We start from the raw sequence: 27,625 nt of genomic DNA, 5'->3' as shown, positions 1-27,625 counted from the left end.
CGAGTTCAAACAATTCTCCTGCCTCAGTCTCCTGAGTAGATGAGATTACAGACACCCACAACTATGCCTGGCTAATTTTTTTGTATTTTTACAATGGGGTTTCACCACATTGGCCACACTGGTCTTGAATTCCTGACCTCAAGTGATCCACCCACCTTGGCCTCCCAAAGTGCAGGGATTATAGGCGTGAGCCACTGTGCCCAGCCCAGATCATCTAATCTTTCAGAGACATTCTGCACTCTTCCATAGACCTCTTCCCCCTACCCACCCATAAAAAACAAATCAGACCACAATGAGGCAAAATGTCATGTTCACCAGACTGGCAAAAATGAAAATATCTGATACCAACACTGCTGTTGAGAATGTGGGACAATCTGATACAATTACTTTATTAAAACAGTTAGCAATATCCAATTTTTTTTTTTTTTTTTAGACAGGATGTTGCTGTGTTGTCTAGGCTGGAGAGCAGTGGCGCGATCATAGCTCACTGCAGCCTCGACCTCTTAGGCTCAAGCAATCCTCCTACCTCAGCCTCCCAAGGAGATGGGACTACAGGTGCGCATCTGGCTAATATTATGGTTTTTTTTGTAGAGGCAGGGTCTCACTATGTTGCCCATGCTGGTCTCAAACTGGCCTCAAGCAATCCTCCTGCCTTGACCTCTAAAAGTGCTGGGATTACAGGTGTGAGGCACTGTGCCCAGCCAATACCTAATATTTTTGAAAGTGCACATACTCTAAGATTCAGCAATTCTCCTTCTGGGTATATACCCTAGGCAGAAAAAAATCTCACAAATATATGCTAAGATATACATATATAATATTCAACCTAAAAATTCATCAGGAAAAAAACCCTGATTTTTAAAGTATGGTTATATTCATTCAATGAAATGCCACACAAAAAGTTAATAAACTAAAACTACATCAACAGAGATAAGTATTATAAGTAAATATTGAACAAAAATAACAACCAAGAATAGGTGTAGTCACTCACGCCTGTAATCCTAGCATTTTAGGAGGCTGAGATAGGAGGATCACCTGAGGCCAGGAGTTTGAGACCAGTCCAGGCAACATAGCAAAACCTCTGCTTTCAGAGATCCTGTCTCTCTCTCAAAAAACAAAACAAAACAAAAACAAAAACCAAAAAACCCAACCAAACCAAGCTGCAAAAGAATACACACTATTTAAAGGGCTTTTTTGTTTGTTTTGCTTTATACCATGGAGAGTGTATAAGGAGAGTCCAAAAGTATAACTAAAGTAGATATAACAGTTATAAACTTCAAATGTACCCATCACTGACCTTCAATTATTATCAACTCAATGTATGACCAATCTTGCTTCATCTATACTCCTGTCCACTTTCCTTGTTTTATTGAAGAAAATCCTAGATGTCCTATTTTATTTATAAATATTTCAGTATCTCCAAAATACAATGATTTTAACATGTCTAATAACTTAAAAATTAGTATTTCCTCAATATCAAATATTCAGTAAGCACTAACATTTCCAATTATCTCATAAACCTCATACTTAAAAAAAAAATTACATTAAAAATTTTTTTTGGTAGAGACAGGGTTTTGGTACGTTGGTCTGTCTTAAATGCCTGGCCTCAAGTGATCCTCTTGCCTCAGTCTCCCAAAGTGCTGGAGATCACAGGTATCAGCCACTGTGCCTGGCCTCATACTTCTGAAACATATAAAATAATACTATATATTGTTTAGGGATACATACATACATAGTAAATACAGAAAGAAGTGCATGGAACTAATAAGCACCAAATTCAGCCTTGTGGTAAGTTCCATGGGAGACAGAACAGGGAACATCACGAGGAAGGGTTTGCAAAAGCTTTAAGTGCACTTTTTTTTTTTTTTTTTTTGCTGGGTGATAGATACATAGGGGTACATTATATTACTCTTTGGAATTCCTTATATGTGGAAACTTTTATAATAAAATTTTTACTAATTACAATCTTTAAAAATATGTTACACTCTTGCTTTAAAGCTTCTATTAGCTCTCTGATATTCTGAAGTTAACATCCAAATTCTAGCTTGGTATAAAGGCCCTTCAGTGTCTGGCTATAACCTTCTTTCCCAATCCCAGTTCCCACCAACACCCTCTGCTTCAAGGTTCACATCTAATACCACCTCTGCTGGAAAATCAAAACGAAGTACAAGAAAAGTTACAAGGTATGTAAAAAGTCCATAGGAAATACTTAAGTATAACTCCCTTATTTTAGGGAGAAAGTAATACACAATAGGAAAGATTTAAAAGTTGGGGTAGAGATATATTTTAAAAACCTTTTAAAACAAATGTTACCCTCATTTCTTCTTTGTTGGAATATATCATAGAATGGCATTTTTACTTTTCACAGAGAAGGACAAAAAATAAGAAATTCGAAGTGTCTTAAATTTAGATAATAAATTGCTTAAATGCAGAAGGAAGATACAGCACTTGAGTGACTTCTATCTCCAGAAGTATTTTTATTTATTAATACGGAACTCATCTAAGCCACACGACAACAGGACAAAAAGTAGATCAGGAGTCAGACAACTCAGACTGAAATCTTTGCTCTACTGCTTCTAGCTGTGGGAAAATTCAGGCTCAGAGGTTAACAGACTTAATTGAGAAAGCATTTATACACCCAAAGTAGCAGAGGAGAGCAAAGCTCAACCTCCTCACTCCTACGGCACTGATTTTAAATACCAAAATACCACAACTGCTGAAAGATCTGAGAACATTTTACCCCGTAGCTTGCATGACCATTACTTTTTCTAATCTAAAATAATGACTCATGCTCAATAACTTACCATGTTTAGTAATTCAGGGCCCTTGACAGATATAAAATTTAGTCCAGACTCATTTGCAACAGCCTAGCAAGAGGAAACAAAAAGACACAAGTAAGGCCAATACACAGTAATAATAACAACAATAATGATGATGATGTGTGACAAAGGACTTCTTGTGTTTTTTTTCTTTTCTTTTTTTTTTTGAGACGGAGTCTCGCTCGGTCGCCTAGGCTGGAGGGCAGTGGTGCAATCTCGGCTCACTGTAAGCTCTGCCTCCCAGGTTCATGCCATTCTCCTGCCTCAGCCTCCTGAGTAGCTGGGACTACAGGTGCTCGCCACCAAGCCCGGCTAATTTTTTGTATTTTTAGTAGAGATGGGGTTTCACCATGTTAGCCAGGATGGTCTCAATCTCCTGACCTCGTGATCCGCACACCTCGGCCTCCCAAATGGTAGGATTACAGGCGTGAGTGGCGCCCAGCCCTTTTTGTGGTCTTAAGTCTGTGTCTCCCTTCCTATATTAATAGTGACTTGTTTCTTACTAAAAGGAAAAAAGGGCTGGGTGCGGTGGCTCACGCCTGTAATCCTAGTACTTTGGGAGGCTGAGGCGGGTGGATCACCTGAGGTCAGGAGTTCAAGACCAGCCTGACCAATATGGTGAAACCCCATCTCTACTAAAAATACAAAAATTAGCCAGACGTGGTGGCATGTGCCTATAGTCTCAGCTACTCGAGAGGCTGAGAAAGGAGAATTGCTTGAACCCAGGAGGCAGAGGTTGCAGTGAGTCAAGATTGTGCCATAGCACTCTAGCCTGGGTAACAGAGCAAGACTCTGTCTCAAAAAAAAAAAAAAGAAAAAGAAAAAGAAAAAGAAAAAAAGACAAATGGGAAAAGGGGAATACATAAAGGTAAAATCAAAGGATAACCTACAACTTTCTTTTTTTTTTAAATTTCACTTTAATTTTTTTTTTGTTTTTTTGAGACAGAATCTTACTGTCTCCCAGGCTGGAGTGCAGTGATGAGATCACAGCTCACTGCAGTCTCGACTTCCCAGGTTCAGGCAATCCTCTCAACTCAGCCTTCCGAGGAGCTGGGACTACAGGAGTCTGCCACCACACTCAGTTAATTTTTGTATTTTTTTGATAGAGGCAGGGTTTTGCCACAATGCCCAGGCTGAAACCTAGGACTTTCTAAGAATTACTAAGGCTATAAATCAAATGGAAATGACACAAAATATTTATGTGAACATTTGTTTACATAAACATGCTTATGTAAATACAAATATATTTATAGCCCTAATTTGGGATTCCAGTGAAAATGCTAGTCTCTGTACTCAAGAAATACCTCATGGGGTGAAAGTATTCATTCATTTACAAATGAAAATTTAACAACATCAGTTATCAGTCTTTACCAAGGGTCAATGTTGAGAAACACATAGTTGTATGTGTAGAAGAGTCTAAGAAGTACAATCTGAACGCAGAGGTGAAATCTGAATAAAATCAATCAGAACTTCAAAATGATCATGGAAGAGAGTCCTTTCCTATTCTTAGAACCTGGTATCTGAGCTCCCGATCTATGTTCCACTTACTACTCCTCAGCATCACCACTTGGATCACACAAGCATTTCAAAACTATCACTTCCAAAACTAGACTCCCAATTCTTACTCTCCCAAACCTCTCCAACTCCAGCAACTGCATGCCCTGACTTTATGCTAGTTACATACTTAGTATGTGCAGGTGCCAACAAAAATTATATTATTTTGTTATCCTGAGTAAATAAAACAATCAAGATCAGCCAAATACCTAATTTTATATGCATCTCTAGGTTTCTAGGTTCTGACCTGTAATTTGTTCCATGAGCTTATCCTAGGCCACACTTTGCCTCTGCCATTCAAGGACATTTTCTATTTCTGGATTCTTGGGCACGTAGTCTTGCACCCTTTGAAGAACCTGATGAAAGTTGTTGTGAACACTCTTCCCCAGAAACAATACATATACACACAATACATTGCCTTGGCTCATAGATTCAGTGAAGCTGTGAAGTCCATCCATGGAGTCCTAGGTAAGAGTCCCCCACTCCCAAAGGTCAGATATAAGAAATCTAAAGCCAGCACAGTGGCTCACACCTGTAATCCCAGCACTTTGGGAGGCTGAGATGGGCGGATCACGAGGTTAGGAGATCAAGACCAGCCTGGCTAACGCGGTGAAATCCTGTCTCTACTAAAAATACAAAAAATTACCCGGGCATGGTGGTGGGCACCTGTAGTCCCAGCTACTCGGGAGGCTGAGGCAGGAGAATGGCGTGAACCCGGGAGGTGAAGCTTGCAGTGAGCCAAGGTTGTGTCACTGCACTCCAGCCTGGGCGATAGAGCAAGACTCTGTCACAGACACACACACACACACACACACACACACACACACACACACACACACACACAAAGAAATCTGACTAAACAGAGTGGTCCTCAATTGTTGGCAGTTCAGTAGGGGGGAGAAGAAGAGGAGAAATGTGGATCTATGATGTTTTAGTACCATATATGCTTTTCAAGTTATCCAAGCTACCTCCTCTCTGCTGTGAACAGGACTACTCAAAGGCACATGTAACTAATTAAATAATAAACACTATAAGACACACACAAAAGGGAACGCATTGACCTGGAGAATTCACACACCAGCATGCAGAACCTTCTTTCCGGCTATATTTTTCCAAAACTATTGTGAAAAAAATGTAGATCAATGACTGTGTCGTTCTCTTCTAACTCCATACCCAGCTCCCTGAAAGCAATGCCTTGTAAGAGTACTGAACACATTAAGCAAGGAAAATTAGTAGTATAAATAAACGTAAGTTTTACACACAGCACTATGGACATTTGATATTTACTGAGGAGTTATAATTCGGTTGCTGTGGTACTTATTAAAAATGTTATTATTTCAATTTCTTACAAGTAATTCAAAATATTTTTAGAAGTTGATAAGGGTTAGTTACGGATGTAATATTACATAGACACTGAAAATGATGGATAACATACTTTACACATACGGAAGACAGTTCTAATAAGCATCAGTCCAAAGGGAAAAAAAAAGCACAAAAAGACAGAAATTTGCCCACATAAAAATAAAACCAAAAAAGCTCAAGGTGTCAAACATGATTACAGTCAAGATAAACTGATCAACATTTATAAATAACAAATCTTAATATATGAAATGATTATAAATAAGAAAGAAAATCACATGTATGCCATTAGAAAAACAGGAAAGGATATGAATAGACAATTCACAAAGAAAAATAGCCAATAAACATATTTAAATTAAAAAAAAAAATTAGTTTTTTTTTTTTTTTTTTCTTTTTTGAGACAGTCTCACTCTGTTGCCTAGGCTGGCATGCAGTGGTGTGATCTTGGCTCACTGCAGCCTCTGCCTCCTTGCGTCAGGCAATTCTTGTGCCTCAGCCTCCCCAGTAGCTGGGATTACAGCACTGAGCAGAACTGCACCTGGCTAATTTTGTAATTTACTTTAGTAGAGACAGGGTTTTACCATGTTGCCCACGCTGGTCTCAAAATCCTGGCCTCAAGTGATCCACCTGCCTCGGCCTCCCAAAGTGCTGGGGTTATAGGCATGAGCTACCACGCCTGGCCAAAAAAACACTAGTAATTTTTAAAATGCGACTTAAACTGCAAGATAGCATTTTTACCTATTAAATTGTCCACTATTAAAAGCAATGTTCATGGCCATCACTAGTTTAAGGTGTGGGAAAATTGATACTCATATCCTATTGATACAAAGGTAAAAACTGGTGAAAACCTTTAGGAAGGCATTTTAATAATATGGCTCAAAAGCTTTAAAAACATACATTCCTTTGACTGGAAAATTACTTAGATATGCATTCTAATATAATTATTAGTCAAGCTACAAACATATAAGTGCAAGACCATTTAAAGTAGTGTTGTTCCAATATGGGATCATTTCCATAAATTATAGAACATGTATCTTTATGGTAGAATATTATGCAGGCATTAAAAATATTGATGTGTATCAATATATACTGACATGTGACGATGCTCAGGAAATATAACTAAGTGAGAAAAATATGTTTAAAAAAGCTTATATCTGTGGCTGGGTGTAGTGGCTCATGCCTGTAATCCCAGCACTTTGGGAGGCTGAGGCAGGCAGGTCACGAGGTCAGAAGTTTGAGACCAGCCTGACCAACATAGTGAAACCCCATCTCTACTAAAAATACAAAAATTAGCCAGGCGTGGTGGCGTGTGCCTGTAATCCTAGCTACTCGGGAGGCTGAGGCAAGATCACTGATTGAACGCGGGAGGCGGAGGTTGCAGTGAGCCAAGATCACACCACTGCACTCCAGCCTGGGCAACAGAATGAGACTCTGTCTCAAAAAGGGGAAAAAAAAAAGCTTATGTTTGTAAACATGCATGTAAAAATGTAAAAGTTAGATATTATTTTGATATGTATGCATAGAAAAATATCTGAAGGATTGACAATGAAATGAAATAATAGTAGTACATAGTAGTGAATTACACACAATGCTTTTCCTTTTTGCTTATTTTTATTTTCTATTATGAAAAAACAATTTTAGAAAATAATTACAAGAAATATAAAGGAAAATATTTAAGTTATAAACAATAACAATACCAAAGCAGGAAACCAAGTCAAGTAAAAACTTAAACTATGGAATAATACTCACTAAAAAGCTAAAATATAATACACAGAAAATATATAATTGTGTGTTAAAATTGATAGGATTATGGTTGATATAAACATTTTTTAATCATGTGCCTTTGTAATTTAAAAAAGTAGGAAATTTTCATGAAGTTGTCAGTTTTGCTAAAATAAACTTCTGATAAAAATTATGCATAAGACTTACCTAACTGTAATATTTAAAGTTAAATTCATATCTGATAGTAACAAATCAATTACATGCAATTGAACATATATACCTTTGCCAGCAGAGTCTTCCCACAGCCAGGCGGACCAGCAAGGAGGACCCCAGCTGGAGTCACCAATCCAAGAGCTTTGAACTGGTCTGGGTTGCGTACTGGTGCCTGGAAAGAATGATACCAATGGTGATCCATTACATACCTATTTTATACTGCAGGTTCAAATTATCTTCAGATATATATTTTATGATTTTTTATTTTTTAATTTTTTGAGCATGCCTCTATCACCCAGGATAGAGTGCAGTGGCATTACTTTGGCTCACTGCAACTTCTGCCTCCTGGGTTCAAGCGATCCTCCTACCTTAGCCTTGTGAGTAGCTGGGACTACAGGCACATGCCACCACGCCTGGCTAATTTTTGTATTTTTTATTTTATTTTATTTTTTTGAGACGGAGTCTTGCTCTGTCGCCCAGGCTGGAGTGCAGTGACCGGATCTCAGCTCACTGCAAGCTCCGCCTCCCGGGTTCCCGCCATTCTCCTGTCTCAGCCTCCCGAGTAGCTGGAACTACAGGCGCCTGCCACCTCGCCCAGCTAGTTTTTTTTGTATTTTTTTAGTAGAGACGGGGTTTCACCGTGTTAGCCAGGATGGTCTCGATCTCCTGACCTCGTGATCCACCCGTCTCGGCCTCCCAAAGTACGGGGATTACAGGATTGAGCCACCGCGCCCGGCCAATTTTTGCATTTTTAGTAGAGTTGGGGTTTCACCATGTTGGCCAGGCTGGTCTCGAACTCCTGACCTCAGGTGATCCACCTGCCTCGGCCTTCCAAAGTGCTGGGATTACAGACAGGAGCCACTGTGCCCGGCCTCTCAGGCTTAATTTCAACATGACTGTGAGGCCTAAAGATATGAACAGTACCTGTTTACCTGTTCATGCCCTGTGGTGATAAAGAGAAAAGTCCCCGCGCTTGAGGAACGTATACTTGAACGTAACATCTAAGAACATTTTAGACATAACAATAGAATATTTTGACAAATATTTTTTAGAAAACCATTTAAATATCTAGGTTATAAAATGTTTAGACAATGGTCTCCTCTAAGAAATCAGACGCAGCAGTAACTTTTGCATAGTTAAAAGTCAGAGATACCTGTTGACTATAATTCCAGTGTATTTTCTCTTTCAGTAGTACATACCTCTAAATCGATCATATTTCAATTAATGAATCACGGAACGATGAGTAGAAAAGTAAAGTAAATAAAAATTAATCCGAAGTTTTACGTGCATTAAAATTGCCTTGACCCATAAAATCAGGTTCAGAAAGTCTTTGTCAAACGATTTGGTCTTGACTGAATGAAACCTGAAGGTTTTTGTGCTTGTTTAAACTCACTGCTATAGAAATGAAGCACAACCAAAAGGATCAGCACAAAATAGGTCTCAGTGGAGTATTATTCAGCCACAAAAATGAAGGAAATCCTGTCATTTGCAGCAACATGGATGGAACTAGAGATCATTATGTCAGTAAAATAAACCAGGCACAGAAAGGCAAATATTGCACATTCTCACTCATAGTGGGCGCTAATAAAGTGGATCTCATGGAAATGGAGAGCAAACTGATGGTTACCAGAGGCTGGAAAGGCAAGGCGGAGAGGAGTATGACGAAGAGAAGTTGGTTAACAGGTAAAAAAATATAGATAGGAGTAACAAGTTCTGGTATTTGATAGCCCAGTAGGGAAATTACATTTCAAAATAGCTAGAAGAAAAAAAGTATATTTCAAAATAGCTAGAAGAAAAAAGTATATTTCAAAACAGCTAGAAGAAAAAAAGTATAACGTTCCCAACACAAAACATAAACATTAGAGGTGATGAATATCCCAATTACTCTGACTTCATCATTACACATTTAATACATGGATCAAAATATCACATGTACCCCCAAAATATTTACAACTGTGTTATATCAATTAAAAAAATAAACAAATAAATCAGATCTCAAACAAAAGAAAAACCATTGTTGGGGGCTTAGCACTTGAAAGAAGTGCTACATTCAAGTCAATTTAGACACAGTGATTAAGTCAGTTTAGCCACAGAACCTAGTACGCATGCATGGAGCTTTATCTCTGATCCTTAATCCATGACATGCCAATAATATTTGGCAGCTGATATACCTACCAATATTGCCATGGTGAGCTCCTCTCTAATGTCTTCCAGGGCACCAATATCTGCCCATGTCACGTTAGGGACAGTGACAAAGCCTTCCCTTTTGGCAGAGGGTTGGACTGAGGGTAGAGCAACAATGAAATCATTCAGTTCAATGCACAGGCCTTGCATCTGCTCCTCTGAGAGGGGATCTTGGTCTCTTAGCAACCCCAGCAGCCTTTGTAATTCATCCTTGAAGGGAACAATTGAGGGGAAGATAAAAAAACACCACAACAGCTATAGAAAAGTTACATTTTCTACTTATAAGAATTATTACTGTAGTATTTCCGTAAGCTATCCTGAACTTCTATGTATTTTAATAATTTTCTCTCTGACATGAGACAAGCTCATTTTATTCTAAAGGATCATATGTTCTGGTCAAGTAAAGATACACCAATTATAATTAAATATATAAGAATGATTTCTATATACTAGGGCTAGGTATAGCAAATATAAGCAGTTGGCAAATATTCATTTCAGCAACCATGATATTTCCCATGTTTCATTTATGAATATTCAAGAAACAGCTGAATCCTGCTGAAATTTTAAAAAGTTACGCTGGAGGTAGTATAATTCATTAATATGGTTCCTTAACGATTTATCAACTAAGTAGGGGGAAGGCAATTTTCCTATTACTATCAAATCTTAAAAGGCAGATTTCTTGCTTTGTGAAGATGAAAGGATAAGTCTAAAAAATAGGTAACTGATTAATTCAATTTAGAAAATATTTATTTATATGCAATATTATAAAACAAATGAGTTTGTTATTTTTTACAGAAGTAATTGCAGTTTCAAATGTCTAAGAAAAAAATAAAATTATGTGAGAACAAAAAATCTGGATTTAAGCCCTTGCTCTATAAAGTAGAGGCTGTATGGGCTTGGGCAAATCACAACCTCTTAAGCTTAGTGCCTTTGATTATAAAATGGGGAAAATAATGATATTTACATAAGGTTACAGGGATCAAATTATATAACATATACAGAAGCCATCTGTGCAAGCTATAAAATGCTACATAAAATGCTATATATATTGAATTTTCATGACTCACAAAACTAAAAAATTTAATACTGATCTTAGATTGATAAATGTCCCCTATTATTCATATGACTGTCCTCCAGAGCTGTTTGCAGCTACCGACGTGGATACAGTTGTGTCAACAGACCACTGTAATCTACCTAACCAAAAGTTAATCAGGAGATATAATTAAATGCCAATGCTGAAATAGGGGTTGACAACCTTTTTCTGTAAAGGTCTAGACAGTAAACACTGTAGGCTTTGTGGGCTATGGTATCTGCTGCAGACTCCTATGTGAATTCTGCCGTGAAGTACGAAAGCAGAAAGAGGCAACATGTATACAAATGAACATGGCTGTGTTCCAATATAACTTTAATTTACAAAAACAGGTGGTGGGTGGGTAGGCCACAGTTTGCCAACCCCATTCCAGAATCTCATAATCATTATTGTAAAATGAATTTATTCAGAATAAACATAAAACAACTCGTATTTTTGAAATGATACACATTATGGGTATAAATGATAATTATTCTATAGATTAAATGCCAATAAAACAGAAAGTAATAAACCTCAACTATACTGACCCTCGCTTCAATGTAAAATAACACAAAGAACATTAAAAGGACAATTTAAAGTGCCTTTAGAGAAAGCACCTGTGTTTCAGAAGTGGATTCAGTTCCCAGACTTTCCTCCTGGACTCCTTTAGATGGCAAATCTTCCATTTCAGGATCTTTCTTCTCCTGTTCCTGTAGCTTCATTAACACTCTGTTGACTGCACACATTGCTGCCTCTCGGCACAGTGCCATCAGATCAGCACCAACAAAGCCTGGAGTTAGGTGTGCTAAGTGACAGAAATCAAAAGCTTGAGGAAGCCTCAGTTTTCTGCACAACGTCTGAAGTATTCTGTAGAAAAGACAGGGGAAAAAATTTCTGATTCCCAATTTAATAGTAAAAACAAGTCACCAACTATATTTATTCGAAGTCCTTCACATCTGCCAAAGGTATCAAAATGGATACTATATAAGATCAAATAGTTCATTCACTCAACAAATGCTAAGTTACATGTTCCATCTTATTCCAGAAAGGATTATGGTAAATATCTGCTTTGTTAGGAACCATGCTAAATGCTGTGAGGAATACATAGAATTTTTAAAAAATATTTTGCCTTTAATAATTTATAACATTACAGGGGAAATAAGATAAATAACTTATGAGGGTACTTTTAGAGTAGATTAAATGGATGTCTACCAGAAATAGAAGCCCCCACATTCACACAAACCATTAATTATCTTCATCATTGAAAATTATCTTGCCATATACTTCCCATTTTATATGAGGACAGTTAAATCTCCAACTTTAACTTTACTTATTGTTCATCCCCTGTACTACACGTGTGAAAAATCTTGTTCAACCTAACTGGCAACATGGTATCTATAAAAATCTGGACTTCTAGATAATTGTTGTTAAAGGAATATCTTGAACAATTTCTGATAAGACCTAAATAAAAACTTAAAAGCAGTAAAGATATTCAAGATGAGAACAGGTGCAGTGGCTCACGCCTGTAATCCCACGCCTGCAATTACTCTGGGAGGCTGAGGCAGGCAGATCACTTGAGGTCAAGAGTTTGAGATTAGCCTGGTCAACATGGCAAAATCCCATCTCTACTTAACATACAAAAATTAGCTGGGAGTGGCCGGGTGCAGTGGCTCACGCCTGTAATCGCAGCACTTTGGGAGGCCAAGGCGGGCGGATCACGAGGTCAGGATATGGAGACCATCCTGACTAACACAGTGAAACTCCGTCTCTACTAAAAATACAAAAAATTAGCCAGGCGTGGTGGCGGGCGCCTGTAGTCCCAGCTATTCGGGAGGCGGAGGCAGAAGAATGGTGTGAACCTGGGAGGCGGAGCTTGCAGTGAGCCGAGATCACGCCATTGCACTCCAGCCTGGGCGACAGAACCGGGAGGTGGAAGTTGCAGTGAGCCAAGATTGTGTCTCTGCACTCCAGCCTGAATGACAGAGCAAGACTCTGTCTCGAATAATAATAAAAAAAGATATTCAAGATAAAAAGTCCGAAGCCAAACTGCAAGAGTTTGAATCCCAGCTCTGTTATCCTTTGTAATCTGGGCCAGTTACTTAACCTTTGTGCTTCAGTTTCTTCATTTATTCAATCTATATTACAGTAGCACTTATTCAGAGGGCGGTTGCTACAAATGAATACACGCAAAGCACATAAAACAGTGGCTGATCCATAGTTAGTGACCAATGAATGTTAATTCTTTTTTTTTTTTTTCTTTCTGAGACGGAGTTTTGCTCTTGTTGCCCAGGCTGGAGTGCAATGGCGCAATCTCGGCTCACCGCAACCTCTGCCTCCCAGGTTCGAGTGATTCTCCTGCCTCAGCCTCTGAAGTAGCTGGGATTATAGGCATGCACCAATGAATGTTAATTCTTATTTACATATTTTGATATTATAAACTAACTTGGACAAGCAAATATATTTTAAAATTAATAAATGTGTAAAGAAGACTAATATTTTCAAATGTCAAGCTAATAAAGATTATAGAAAAATCATATGGGATCATGTAAGTGAGCAGAATAGAAGCAGATAAACATTACTGACAAATTTTTTAAAATTTCACTTGGATACTCTGAATAATGGGAATCAAGAAAACTTTCCACTAAAGAACTATTTCCAAAAGACACAGATCCAATTTGCTACTATGCATAAGAATACAAAATACTCTTCGACTTACCATGAGTTTACATCCTGATAAACCCATTCTAAGTCAAAAACATCATGATAAACCCTTTGTAAAGTTGAAAAACTATAAGCCAAACCACTGTCAGTTGGGGACTATCTGTACTAAGAACATTTTGGATGTTATGAAAATGGCTAACAGAAAATAATAACATCCTTTTCATAGTTGTACTCTATCCCTAAAAATAAGTGGATATTTCTAGTCATTATACTATAGAAACTCCAAAAGAGGGGAAAGCTACCACTGTTCTAGCTCCAGCTACTGCAGCCACGTGAGACCATGAGGCAGAACCATCTAGCTGAGGCCTTTCCAAATTCTTGATCCTCAGAAACTGTGAGACACAATAAAATGAGTACTGTTGTAAGACACTAAATTTTGGTGTGGTCTGTTTTACACCAATAGAAACTGGAACAGTTATATGGGTCTCCTTTTATGTATGCTGAAACTTTTCCATAATTTTATGCTTTTGAAGTACAGGATGATATTGGGAGGATCATTTGAGGGCAGGAGTTCAAGATGAACCTGAGCAACATAGTGAGACCCTCTCTCTATATATAAAAAAAATAATAAAAGAGACAGATATCAATAGCTACCTTATTTTAAAAAATTCTATGTGTCAGATATTGTGCTAGGTTGTGTTAATTCAATACTCACAGGAAGTCCTTAATTTATAGTATTATCACTTTACAGATAAAGTTATTACTATTATTATTACTGCATTATAGATAAATATTACTGCATTATAAATAAACTAAAGCTTGGAAATGTTAAAAACATTGGACAAGGACCAAGGATAACAGGAGGCAGAGGTGGAATAATTTTCCTTCGCTGACTCAAAGTTTGGGCATCTATTCATTGCCTCTGCACCCCAATCCCGCCCACGTCTGGCCTTTTCCCTCACTTACTTACTCACACCCTGGACCTCGTCATCACCTGGATCTGGCCCCTGTCTGAGATCACAATCTCACAAGCGGCATTCTGCCCAGTCTCACATGTCTGAGCTTATATGTGCTATTACTCCCACACTGTTCCTGGACCTCACCAAGATCTTCATCTTCAGTTCACCCCTTCCTCATTAAATACTCTTTTTTTTTCCTTTTGAGACAGGGTTTTGCTGTGTCACCCAGGCTGGATGGAGTGCAGTGGCGTGACATCAGCTCACTGCAACCTCCACCTCCCAGGCAATTCCCCTGCCTCAGTCTCCTGAGTAGCTGGGATTACGGGCATGCACCACCACGCCTGGCTAATTTTTGTATACTTTTAGTACAGACGGGGTTTCACCATGTCGGCCAGGCTGGTCTCGAACTCCTGACCTCAGGTGATCCATCCGCCTCAGCCTCCCAAAGTGCTAGGATTATAGGTGTGAGCCACCACACCTGGCCTAATATTTCAGAACATTTCTTACCTCGATTTCCACTCTACCACCTCAACAGTGCTTCCTGAGATAGTCTTGCTTATGAAGTTATATTTCTGGTTATTGGTGGATGTTTATTTGCTCTATGGACATTATTCATTTGCTCAATTACTAGGAAAGGCTGGTGCTGCAGCAAACAGCTTTCAACTGTCTGGCCGCCATCTCATTACTGATAACAGGACCTGTGGTCTCAGACAGGTTAGTGCAATAGGTGAAAGTATGGTACTCAGATTTAACCTGTATGTGGACCAAATGGCTCTGCTGTATTCTATAGCTCCAGACATTGCCACTAATCTGGTCAGCCAACTAAAGAATGCAAGCCATTGTTAGTAAGACCAGACAAATGAGTAGGGACACATAAGTCCATTACTACTTCTGAAAAACAATTATCCTACCGATGAGTAAATTGTTTTCTTCCCCTGTTTTTTACAGAGGTGGGTCCTCCCTTTGTCACCCAGGTTGGAGTGCAGAGGCACAATCATGACTTACTGCAGCCTCGAACTCCTGGGCTCAAGCAATCCTCCTGTGCTTCAGCCTCCTGACTAGCTAGGACTACAGGTATGTGCACAGCTAATTTGATTTTTTGTAGAGACAGTGTCGCACTATGTTGCCCAGGCTCAAACTCCTGGTCTCAAGTGATCCTCCTGCCTCAGTCTCCCAAAGTGTTGGGATTACAGGCCTGAGCCACTGCACCCAAGCATAAATCATTTTCTTAATGTGGGCTTCTCCTTTTCCAAATCAACGTAATTGGTACAAAAAGAAAGTGAGAGAGAAAGAAAAGGCTACATGGTATTTCTCACCTCTTACTTTCAAACCATTCAGTTAAGATGACTTAGTGGCATACAAACTTCATTCTATAAGAATATACCTTTCTCTGGATGCTTCACCTGGGATACCTAGGCATATTTCTCGGTCGAACCTTCCTGCACGTCTCAAAGCAGGGTCTAATGAGTCTGGTCGATTAGTAGCTCCAATAACTAGCACCCGGGCTGTAGCAGCCACATTATTCAGATCTAGTAAGAGACAGAGAAAGAGTGGTGAACAAAGCACTTGACATTGAGGGCAACAATGGTTACAGAAATCATTTCATGGTTAAAGAGAAAGTATTACAGATTTTGACAGCGACGTACACATAAAATCAACATTTATTAAATGTCAAATATGTAAAAGGTATAAGGAGGATAAATACAATACAAACTCTGTCCTCAGCAGTTCACAATCTATTGAGAAACATCGAGTGTGTAAATAAAAAAATGGCATCAGACAAATTTTGTGAAGTATAATAACAGATACAAACAAAGCACCATGGTAATACAAGAAAAGACATCATGAATTCCAACTGAGGAATAAGGGAGGGTTCATGGAGGCAGTAACATTTCAGAAAAGGCTTGAAGGGTAAATAGAATTTTAACAAGCAGATATATAGGTTAATGGAATTCTATGTAGAAGAAAGAGCATGAGTGAAAGCACAGAGGGTCAAGCATGCATGGCAAATCCATGCAAGGTGAGCAGGACAACAGGGAGGCTGGGGAGGATGCTGAAGTGTATGGCTCAGAATAGACTGATAAAATTAATTCGAGCAGGGGAATATAAAATAGTCTTCAGCTGTTCGGGCTTAATCTAGGAATGTATTTCTAGGAACAGACAAAACTGAGGGCTTAAATCTTATCTTTCCTAAGTATTATTTCTCTCAACTGAACCAGGATAGAATAGCAGGGAGTCTGAGGTTATTTTCCCTCACAGGTAACAAGAAAGTAATAAGATGAAATCATAAGGAAATCATGAAATCATGTATAAATTTATACAGTGTGTTCTTTAGACAGCAGGAAGCCATGAAAGCTTTTTCTCAGAATACAGGCCTCAAAGACATGACAAGAAAATTTTAGATAAAAATGAAACAGAATCCTGGCACTTTGGGAGGCTGAAGCAGAAAGACTACGCCCAGGAGTTCAAGACCAGCCTGGGCAACATAGTGAGACTGTCTTTAAAAAAAAAAAAAATCCCAGGCACAGTGGCTCACACCTGTAATCCCAGCACTTTAGGAAGCTGAGGCCGGTGATCAACCTGCCTCATTTGACTAGAAATAAAAATATCACAAAAAGACCAGCCTGGCCAACTTGGCAACACCCCGTCTCAAAAATCAGCCAGGTGTGGTGGCACGCACCTGTAATCCCAGTTACTCAGGAGGCTGAGGCAGGCTAATAGCTTGAACCCAGGAGGCAGAGGTTGCAGCGAGTTGAGATCGTGCCACTGCACTCAAGACTGGGCAACAGAGAGAGACTCTGTCTCAAAAAAAAAAAAAAAAAAAAGCCAGGCATGGTGGTGCACACCTGTGGTCCCAGCTACTTGGGAGGCTTAAATGGGAGGATCACTTGAGCCCAGGAGGTCAAGGCTACAGTGAGCTGTGATTGTGCCACTGCATTCCAACCTGGGTGACAGAGCAATACTCTATCTCATCAATCAATCAATCCACTAATCAGAAGAAGAAGCAACCTGCAACTTGGTAATGCAAGGAACATAAAATATATACTTCAAATTTTCTTGTGTACACAAAACAAGTGCTATTTCTTTTTATTTATTTTTAGAGGTAGCATCTTGCTATGTTGCCCAGGCTGGCCTCAAACTACTAGGCTCAAGCAGTCCTCCTACCTTAGCCTCCCAAAGTGTTAGGATTACAGGCATGAGCCACTGTGCCCAGTATGACTTTTTTTTTACACTATTTGATATTTATTATTTGAATATTATTTTATATCTTCATGTATTAATTACACTATTAAAAAAATTTATTCTCTTAAAATGAATTTATTATTTTAAACTAACCATCCATGCAGGTTAGGAGTTGGGCTACAATTCTTCGTTCCATATCTTTTGAAGCAACTTCTCTTTTGGGGGTAATAGCATCAATTTCATCAATGAAAATGATACATGGTGCATTTGACTAGAAATAAAAATATCACAAAAAGACAACCATAAATACATCCCCTATACTGAAGCACAGTTAAGCATAAACAGTTTTTAAAAAATCTTAAAGGTCAAGGATCATTTACCAAAAGAATAACCCTAAAAAAGGCAGTTCACATGTATTACTTCTGATTTTTATCTGACTTAAGAGAACCAAGATGATTAAAAGTACACAGTAAGGGACCGCAGATAGGGCTGCACATTTACAGTCTCTCCATCAATGCATGTTTTGTGATAAATCTATTGAAATTCTTTTGTAAATTAGATACATTTGCTATGCTATGAAACAGAAACAATGATTTTGGATAAGCATATGCACAGAAAAAAAATTAAGACAACAAGTTTCTAAACTTTAAATTAGCAAAACCAAGCTTACTAGAAACTTTATGAGGGTTTCTACCAACATAAGAATCTCCAAGCCTTTCTCTATAATTTGCTATAAGAGGAAATTGGAGAAGCACCAGAAGCTTTTAAAAAAATCTGTGAAAAATACACATAAAATTTACCATTCTAACCACTTTGGGTATATAGTTTAGTGGCATTAAATATTTCCAGACTGTTGTGTAAATGTCACTACTGTCCATCTCCAGAACTTTCCCAGCATCCACACTGAAAAGTACCAGAAGCTTATTTTAAAGGCTACACTGAATAAGGAAGGATGGTAAAGTTCTAATACATCAGTGTAAAGATCACCTCCAGTTTTTTGTTTTGTTTTGTTTTTAAGAAATAAACTAGATACGGTTCAGAAAGAATAAGTTAAGAGGTAAGGATCAGCTACCGAGAGTAGTCAAATTCATTGAGACAAAAAGTAGAATGGTGGTGGTGGCCAGGGACTGGTGGGAGAGAGGAATGGGGAGTTACTGTGTGGGAACATGAAGACGTTCTGGAAATGGATGTGGGTAATGATTACACAACAATATGAATGTACTTAATGCCACAGAATTGTACACTTAAAAATGTTTAAAATGGCCTTTTCAGTTGGAACTGCCATCTGCCAGTCATTAACCAAAATGATGAACACAAAGGGAAAGAGGAGAGGCACCTGATAGTTGTTCTCTAAGCCTTTCAGAAAACATGGAGCTGTTCCTTTGGCTATATATATGCAAATCTATAAGAAATGTGATATTGTAGGCTGGGCGCCATGGCTCACTCCTGTAATCCCAGCACTTTGGGAGGCCAAGGTGTATAGATTACCAGAGGTCAGGAGTTCAAGACCAGCCTGGCCAACATGGTGAAACCCCATCTCTACTAAACATACAAAAATTAGCCGGGCGTGGTGGTGCATGTCTGTAATCCCAGCTACTCGGGAGGAGGAGGCAGGAGAATTATTTGAGCCCGGAAGGCGGAGGTTACAGTGAGCTGAGATCACGCCACTGCACTCCAGCCTGGGCAACAGAGAGAGACTCCATCTCAAAAAAAAAAAAAAAAAAAAAAATTAGCTGGTGGGTAGTGCATGCCTGTAATCCCAGCTACTTGGGAGGCTGAGGCAAGAGAATTGCTTGAACCCAGGAAGCGGAGATTGCAGTGAGCCGAGACTGTGCCACTGCACTCCAGCCTGGGCGACAGAACAAGACTCTGTCAGAAAGAAAAGGAAAAGGAAAAGAAAAGGAAGAAATGTGATACTGTAGACATCAAGGGAATGGGTACTGTTCAAAAAGGAATGTCCCACAAGTGTTACCAATGCAAAACTGGAAGAGTTTATAACGTTATCCAGCATGCTGCTGGCATTGTTGTAAAGAAGCAAGTTAAGGGCAAGATTCTTGCCAAGAAAATAATCAATGTATGAGAATCAATGTGCATACTGAGCACATTAAGCACTCTCTCTAAGAGCCGAGATAGCTTTCTGAAACGTGTGGAGGAAAATGATCAGAAAAAAGAAACAAAAGGGAAAGCATCAGCGTGCTCCACCCAGAGAAGTGCACTCTGAGAATCAATAGGAAGGAGCCTGAGCTGCTGGAACCTCTTCCCTGTGAATTCATGGCATAATAGGTGTTAAAAAATAAAAGACCTCTGGACTGTAAAAATGTTTCTCTTCATTGAGTAGAAGTGCAGTGTCCTCTCCCCCAAAGAAATACTTAAAGCAAATTTAAATTGTTGTCCTAATTCGTTGTGTAATGTCCTTACTATTAAAATTTAGTGTATTTCTTGCTGAAAGATGTGAGGTGGCTTATTGTGCAACAAATTACTCAACTGGTTAGAAAACAGCCAGGTATTATTTATGAAGTATCCGTACTGGTTTGAAGACAGTCCCTCTAAATCATCATGGAAGAAATAAAATAATTTACAAAAACTTAAAAAAATGTTTAAAATGGTAAATTCTGTTATATATATTTTACCACAAAAAAGAGAGAAGGATCAGTTAAAATGAAAAAAATTGAAGAAAATTATCTAGATGTACAATCTAAATCATTTTACTCAGTTACTCAATGGTTAGGAGTGACAGTGATTATGCTAAGTAAGGCTGTCAGCATCGCTTAAGGCATCTCAAAACCATGGGAACCACCACATCTTAAAGGGAAAGATATTTAGCCTATCACTAGCTGACTGTCTTCCCTAATCATCCTTATGACAATGTTTGCAAAAGATGCCTATGACTGCTAGATATATTACCCAGTTACAAAGGAGTAAAATTACAGGGGCCAAAAGCGTCAGAAAACAAGCACATCAGTACTTGTCAGTGACCTGGAAAGTTGAATGGGGGAAAAAAAAAGAATAAATGATGGTCATCAGAATGTGGCCTAAAGAAAGCATAGTTTTCAACCAAGTATCACTTGATTGGATTTCACCTTTTTGTTCTCTGATCCACATGCTTTACTGTACTCATTCTCATTAGGGAAGAGGGGACCAGGAAAAGCAGGGTGCTAGGCCACATATTTACTGAGCATCTACCGTAAGGTACCGTACTGGCTCAGTACTGGTTTAGTGAGAGGTTTAAACACAGAACTAACAACCTAAAGATGCCATTTGTCTTTTATCCTTATTCATCGTGTTTACCATACACACAAAATTTACTACTTGTCTCTGGCTATGCATGCCAATTTAACAATGGAATCCACTGCGTTTTGGGAAACAGGTAGCACCTGAAAAAGTTCAGCTTTGCTCTGTACCCTGCCCTTTCCACCCTTTTTCTCTTTATCCTCCAAGTGCTGCCCACAGCTTTTTCAATGTCAGCCCACACAATAACTAAGTAGATGGCCTACCCATTCTTGTTATTTAAAATGTTTTTTTTTCTCAATTACTGCTTAAATATAATTTCTCTTCTAATTTCACACAGGCTTCTAGCAGTTGTATTGGATATTCATCAGCTACTATATATTGTCAGTGCTAATAATGACATAAAATTAAACTTTTCCCCACTTTTAAATTTTAAACACAGTGATATTTGTTCAAGTGTGAATAATATTACAGCTAATATTTACAGGGCTTGTGCTGTGTGCAAGGCACCATATCAAAGGTTTTATAAGAATTCTCTCATTTAATACTCTCAATAGCCACATGAGATTTGGATATTACTATTGCCCTAGTTTACTAGTAAGGAATGACAGAACTTACTCTGGCATTTTTATGGTTTAATATCCTAAATAACAATTTTTACATTGCTTACAAATTTTTTTTTTGGCCAAACTTAAGTTGAGGAAAGTAAAAGTGAGTGGAAAATATCATAAGGATAATATATTTTCAACATATGACTACAGTATGACAGCCCAGAATTTCTCACCAATTATATTTATGTTTGATTTCAAATGAAAAGGGTTATTTATCCAACAGTGGGTATCACTAAATCTACTTTAAATATTTAGCCATCATGCATAGCAAATTACCATGTTTATATTAATAAAAGAATGGCCAGTGAGTGGCTTAACAAATACTAGCATCAGAAAAAGCAGGATCTGTAATATAAACTGGTAGCGTCTGACCACCTGGCATTAGTCATTAACTGACTCACCACAGCTTGCTCAAATAGTTCTCTCAGCTTCTGCTCAGACTCTCCGGATACTCCAGACACAATCTCTGGAGCAGCCACTTTCAAAATTGGCAGGTCAAGTTCCTATGCAGACACATAAAAGAATAACCAAATATTCAAATTTTAATGGCTCTACTTTTTCTTTATCCAGTCCCCTCAAATTTTTGAAATGGCTAGTTTCCTGAGGAACTTCATCTTTTTATGTTGGCTCAGTGAAAAACACTATTTGAAAATCAATGGTTCTGGCTGGGCACAGTGGCTCAGGCCTATAATCCCACTACTTTGGGAGGCGAGATGGGCGGATCACCTGAGGTCGGGAGTTCGAGACCAGCCTGACCAACATGGAGAAACCACATCTTAATACTAAAAATACAAAAATTAGCCAGGCATGGTGGCGCATGCCTGTAATCCCAGCTACTCGGGAAGCCTGAGGCAGGAGAATTACTTGAACCCGGGAGGCAGAGGTTGCGGTAAGCCAAGATCGCGCCATTGCACTCCAGCCTGGGCAACAAGAGCAAAACTCCATCTCAAAAAAAAAAAAAAAAAAAAAAAAAAATCAATGGTTTAATGCAAACACATTTAACTTGTTTTTATTTTATACATGTCACTATAAAATTATGTTCTCTTTTCTGAATAAAGGGTCTTGACTCTCAAGAGATATGTTACCCCCACTTATGGCTGACCCAAAGCAATTCTTGGTTGTTTTTTTTTTTGAGAGACTGTGTCTCACTATGTTGCCCAGGCTGGTCTCAAACTCCTAGCCTCAAGCAATCCTCCCACTTCAGCCTCCCGAAGTGCTGGGGTTACAGGAGTGACCATTCCTGGCCTATCAAAACAATTCCTACCCATCTGCTGAGGAGATAATACAAGGGTTGTGACACAGATGTTTCCCACACATCCTGCCAGTATTTCTCCAAATCCTAACCCGGAGAGTAGCCAGTTGCTAGTCAGAGGAGTGAGACTCTTTTAAGAAGAGGCCAGGTGTGGAGGCCCACGCCTGTAATCCCAGCACATTGAGAGGAGTTTGAGACCAGCCTGGGCAACACAGTGAGACCCCACCTCTACAAAAAATAATAAATTAGCCAGGCATGCTGATGCATGCCTGCAGTCCCAGTTACCTGCGAGGCTGAGGCAGGAGGATCACTTGAGCCTGAGAAGTCAAGGCTGCAATGAGCTGTGATCATGCCACTGCACTCAGCCTGGGCAACAGAGTGAAAATCTGTCTCAAGGAAAAAAAAAAAAGAGAGAGAGAGAGAAGAGATACTACTGTTCTCTCATTCTTGTGCTTATCTTAAAATTTCACTTCCTCAACCATACCTTCCTTGAACCCAACTCTAATTTGGGAATCCCAACATACCACATAGCATTTTGCACTTCTTGTCTTCCACTTATTATAGTTGTTATTACGTACAGCATTTATTTATATGAATGACTGTTTAATGTCTCTCTCATATTAGAACTAGGATTGTGGTACTTAACACTATATTCCAAAGTCTGGCATGCAGTAGTCATGTAATGGAATTATTCAACAAAAATGAAGCAAACCAATCAAGTCCCCCTTTACAAATGATTTTCTTTTACAGAACATTATTGTATTAGTGCTTGGTATAATATGCTATTTTTCTTTTTCTTTTTTTTTTGAGATGGAGTCTCACTCTTGTTGCCCAGGCTGGAGTGCTGGCTCACCGCAACCTCCGCCTCCCTGGTTCAAGCGATTCTCCTGCCTTTGTCTACGAGTAGCTGGGATTACAGGCTTATTTTGTATTTTTAGTAGAGATGGGGTTTCTCCATGTTGGTCAGACTGGTCTCCAACTCCCGACCTCAGATGATCCACATGCCTCAGCCTCCCAAAGTGCTGGGATTACAGGCATGCGCCACTGCGCCCGGCAAGCATGCTATTTTTCTAATTGAAGTTACTCGGATATTTTACATTACTGCCCCCTACAGTTTCTGAAAAATCTGAGAGGGTTAAAATAAGATTGCTAACTTTTAATTTCACAAAGTAAGTGTCTATTATTACCATTTTAGAAAGAATTATTTTAAAACTAAAAAGTATAAGAACATGACTCTAAATAGAAATTTTGAATAAATTTAGCTCTATGAAAAATAATATAACCCTAATTTTCTTATTTTACTGCTCCTAAGAACCACTGGGAGGGCAGGTGCTGTGGCCCATGCCTGTAATCCCAGCACTTTGGAAGACTGAGACAGGAGGACTGCTTGAGGCCAGGAGTTTAAGACCAGCCTGGGCAACATAGTGGGATTCCGTCTCTATAAAAAAAACAAAAACATTAGCTGGGCGTGGTGGTGTGTGTCTGTGGTTTCAGTTACTTGGGAGGCTGAGGTGGGAGGACAACTTGAGCCTGGGAGGTTGAGGCTGTAGTGAGTCATGACTGCACCATTGCACTCCAGCCTGGGCGACAGTGAAACTCTGTCTCAAAAAAATAAGTAAAATAAAGTAACTATTGGGTTAAAGGGAAAGCAAAGTAACTAAAATGTAAGCTATGTGTTAATAAAAAGGTTTGTTTAAAACTGTATTATTATGGCTGGGCGCGGTGGCTCACACCTGTAATCCTAGCACTTTGGGAGGCTGAGATGAGCGGATTGCCTGAGCTCAGGAGTTCGAGACCAGCCTGGGCAACAGGGTGAAACCCTGTCTCTAGTAAAATGTAATAAATTAGCCGGGCGTGGCGGCATGTGCCTGTAGTCCCAGCTACTGGGGAGGCTGAGACAGGAGAATTGCTTGAACCTGGGAGGCGGAGGTTGCAGTGAGCCAAGATCACACCACTGCATTCCAGCCTGGGCAACAGAGTGAAAGTCCGTCTCCAAAAAAAAAAAAAGAACTGTATTATTTTACTTTCTACCTAACTCTTGCCATATAAACAATTACATACATTAAAAAAAACAAACAAACCCTCAAGTTGCTCTGAGAAACAATAAACTAAATGAATAAATACCACAAATAATATCAGCGTGATAACAAAGGGATCAGTTCCAATGACTATGTTCTCTTCCTGAAGAATGCCATGTCTAGTTTACGCTGACCAAAGAGAAAAAACAAAAACAAATAATAACAACAAAAACAGCAAAAGCAAACAAGTGTCAGCAAGCCTCACCCCAGCAATTGCATGTGCAAGTAAAGTCTTCCCACAGCCTGGTGGCCCATGAAGGAGAACTCCACGAGGGGGCACGATGCCCAGGTGGTGGTACACCTCCGGGTGACGCATGTGTATGAGCATCTTGCAGACCTCCTAGCAGAGGATAAGCACAAAGACGTCTTTCAAGACAGAAGAATCAAAGTAGAATGAAATGTCCTATTTTTCGGAGCAGCAAAATGGAACAGATAGGTAGAATATACAATTTAGACTTAGATCAGAGTTTGAATCCTGGCTCTGGTACCTACTGTGTGATTTCAGCAACAACCTCTCTGAGGAGCTATTTCCTAAACTGTAACATTATGTACCTTGAGGATGTAATGCAAAGTTAAAGAGCATGGCCGATGAAAAAGAATAGGCATTAAAAATAAAGTTACCATTATGGCCGGGCGTGGTGGCTCATGCCTGTAATCCCAGCACTTTAGGAGGCGGAGGTGGGCAGATCACGAAGTCAGGAGATTGACACCATCCTGGCTAACATGGTGAAGCCCTGTCTCTACTAAAAATACAAAAATTAGCTGGGCATGGTGGCACGTGCCTGTAATCCCAGCTACTCAGGAGGCTGACGCAGGAGAAATGCCTGAACCTGGAAGGCGGAGGTTGCAGTGAGCTGAGATCATGCCCCTGCACTCCAGCCTGGTGACAGAGCTATACTCCTTCTCAAAAAAAAAAAAAAAAAAAAAAAAAAAAAAAGCAAAACAAAAACAAAAACAAAAAATAAAATAAAAAATAAATACAGTTACCATTACTATTAGTACTATTAAGACAATATTACTTATGAAGCATGGATCTTTAAACAACATGGATCTTTATATATATATATACTATAATCAAAATAACAGAAAAGTTCAAAATAGTATGCATCTTTTCTCCTGCAACGCCCTAAAGGGTACAGGTCAGGTTTGCCCTTCTCAACCTTCCTGGTTTCCTTTTCCTTTTCTGTACTCAGATCATATTAGAAACAAAGAGGTAGGCTTTTTTTTCATAACTGATTAGTAATATATCCATTTGAGATAAATTTCAGAATTTGCACTAACTTTTAACGTCATATCATTGCCTCCCACATCTTCAAACTTCACGTTGGAGATCTGGAATTCTAACCCCCTGGCTTTAGCTGGTAAACAAAAATGAGGAGATGAAAAGATTAATGGTTCAGTAGTAACTCATAATTATAATGAATAGTCTTTAAGTAAACAAAGGTCCATTAAATATAGAAACATTTTCTGATAAACATTTCTGCACATAGAAGGTCCCTCAAGCAAAACAGCTTGGAACAGAATGATGTTTCTCTCACAGCAAACACGACCACTGCCACCAACAAGACTCACACCTTACCTTTCTTTTGCAGGACAGCTTCAATTTCTCCATCTACTTCCTGAAGATCTTCTTTCTTCCTTTTGCTTCCTTTATTCTTTAGCCTACCTTTCCGTTTCATATCACTCTCCAAAAGGGAAGAATCTTTTGAACCCTGAAAAGAAAATAAATTTAAATATGCCATGCTTCAAATTCTATGCCAATAATTGTTTTATTTTTTAAAGAGGGGCATTGTAAAGAAAATTAATTCCTGCCCTAGCACTTTCACCTCTATTAACTATTCCCAATCTCTTTGCTCAAAGATGCTGTCTATTGGGAATGTCCTTCTCCTCATGCCCTTAAAGCTCAATTTAAAACTTAACATTTGGTGCTGGCCTTGGCAGCACATACACTAAAATTGGAATGATACAAAGAAGATTAGCATGGTTGCTGTGCAAGGATGACACTGAAATTTGTGAAGCATTCCATATGGGGGAAAAAAAAAGAAAAAAGAAATCTTAACATTTGAATGCCACTTCTTTTCCAGATTTTTTCAGTTAGAGGTTTTTGTTTTCTTTTGTTTTGTTTTTTGAGACAGAGTTTCGCTCTTGTCACCCAGGCTAGAGTGCAACGGCATGATCTCAGCTCACTGCAACCTCTGCCTCCCAGATTCAAACGTTTCTCCTGCCTCAGCCTCTCAAAAGTAGCTGGGACTACAAATGCCCACCACCACGCCTAGTTAATTTTTATATTATTAGTAGAGATGGGGTTTCGCCATGTTGGCCAGGCTGGTATTGAACTCCTGACCTCAGGTGATCTGCCCATCTCAGCCTCCCAAAGTGCTGGGATTATAGGCGTGAGACACACTGCAAGGCCCTCTTTCAGTTAGATTTAACCTCGTCTTCACATTCCCAGGACACTGCATTTGCAACTATTATCAGTTAGCATAATCTGCCTTGTATGAGTGATTTACTTATCTCTGTCTCTCTCTCTGAATTGTGAGCTCCTTGATTAAGGACACTGATATTTACCTTTTATTTCTCACTGAGTCTTCTACATAGTTATCTTCATCTGACAGCTGATGATTCACTAAATTAAATATGACTATAGAGCTGCTTTGAAAGTCATAACAAATTCAGCCAAGCACACTGGGACACACCTGTAGCCCCAGCTACTTGAGAGGCAAAAGGACCACT

The 27,625-nt window shown here is 39.0% G+C and overlaps 1 protein-coding gene and 1 non-coding gene across 7 annotated transcripts in view; one reads left to right on the top strand and one right to left on the bottom strand.

The window, feature by feature from the left end:
• NVL (nuclear VCP like) overlaps positions 1–27,625 on the bottom strand; it is a 104,672-nt gene that overhangs the window by 51,786 nt on the left and 25,261 nt on the right. For all 6 annotated transcript variants that reach the window (XR_005236059.2, XM_007988337.3, XM_037985516.2 and 3 more), the window contains 10 exons: positions 26,472–26,604; positions 26,174–26,250; positions 25,098–25,232; positions 21,964–22,065; positions 17,877–17,994; positions 15,925–16,069; positions 11,538–11,787; positions 9,843–10,061; positions 7,735–7,839; positions 2,805–2,867 (listed from right to left, as the gene is read on the bottom strand). Coding sequence is in view for 5 of the 6 variants with exons in the window: in XM_007988337.3 (XP_007986528.3) it covers positions 2,805–2,867; positions 7,735–7,839; positions 9,843–10,061; positions 11,538–11,787; positions 15,925–16,069; positions 17,877–17,994; positions 21,964–22,065; positions 25,098–25,232; positions 26,174–26,250; positions 26,472–26,604 (1,347 nt within the window). In the remaining variant the exon portion in view is untranslated. The remainder of the gene's footprint in view (positions 1–2,804; positions 2,868–7,734; positions 7,840–9,842; positions 10,062–11,537; positions 11,788–15,924; positions 16,070–17,876; positions 17,995–21,963; positions 22,066–25,097; positions 25,233–26,173; positions 26,251–26,471; positions 26,605–27,625) is intronic.
• Positions 26,818–26,924, top strand: LOC119619811 (U6 spliceosomal RNA). Its single transcript, XR_005236265.2, has one exon. It is a non-coding gene; the product is annotated as a U6 spliceosomal RNA (small nuclear RNA).

Source organism: Chlorocebus sabaeus, chromosome 25 (assembly GCF_047675955.1).
Source record: "Chlorocebus sabaeus isolate Y175 chromosome 25, mChlSab1.0.hap1, whole genome shotgun sequence".
In the NCBI taxonomy this organism is placed as follows: domain Eukaryota; kingdom Metazoa; phylum Chordata; class Mammalia; order Primates; family Cercopithecidae; genus Chlorocebus; species Chlorocebus sabaeus.
The sequence above is the reverse complement of the archived record's forward strand: the minus strand, read 5'-3'. Positions and strand labels throughout refer to the sequence as shown.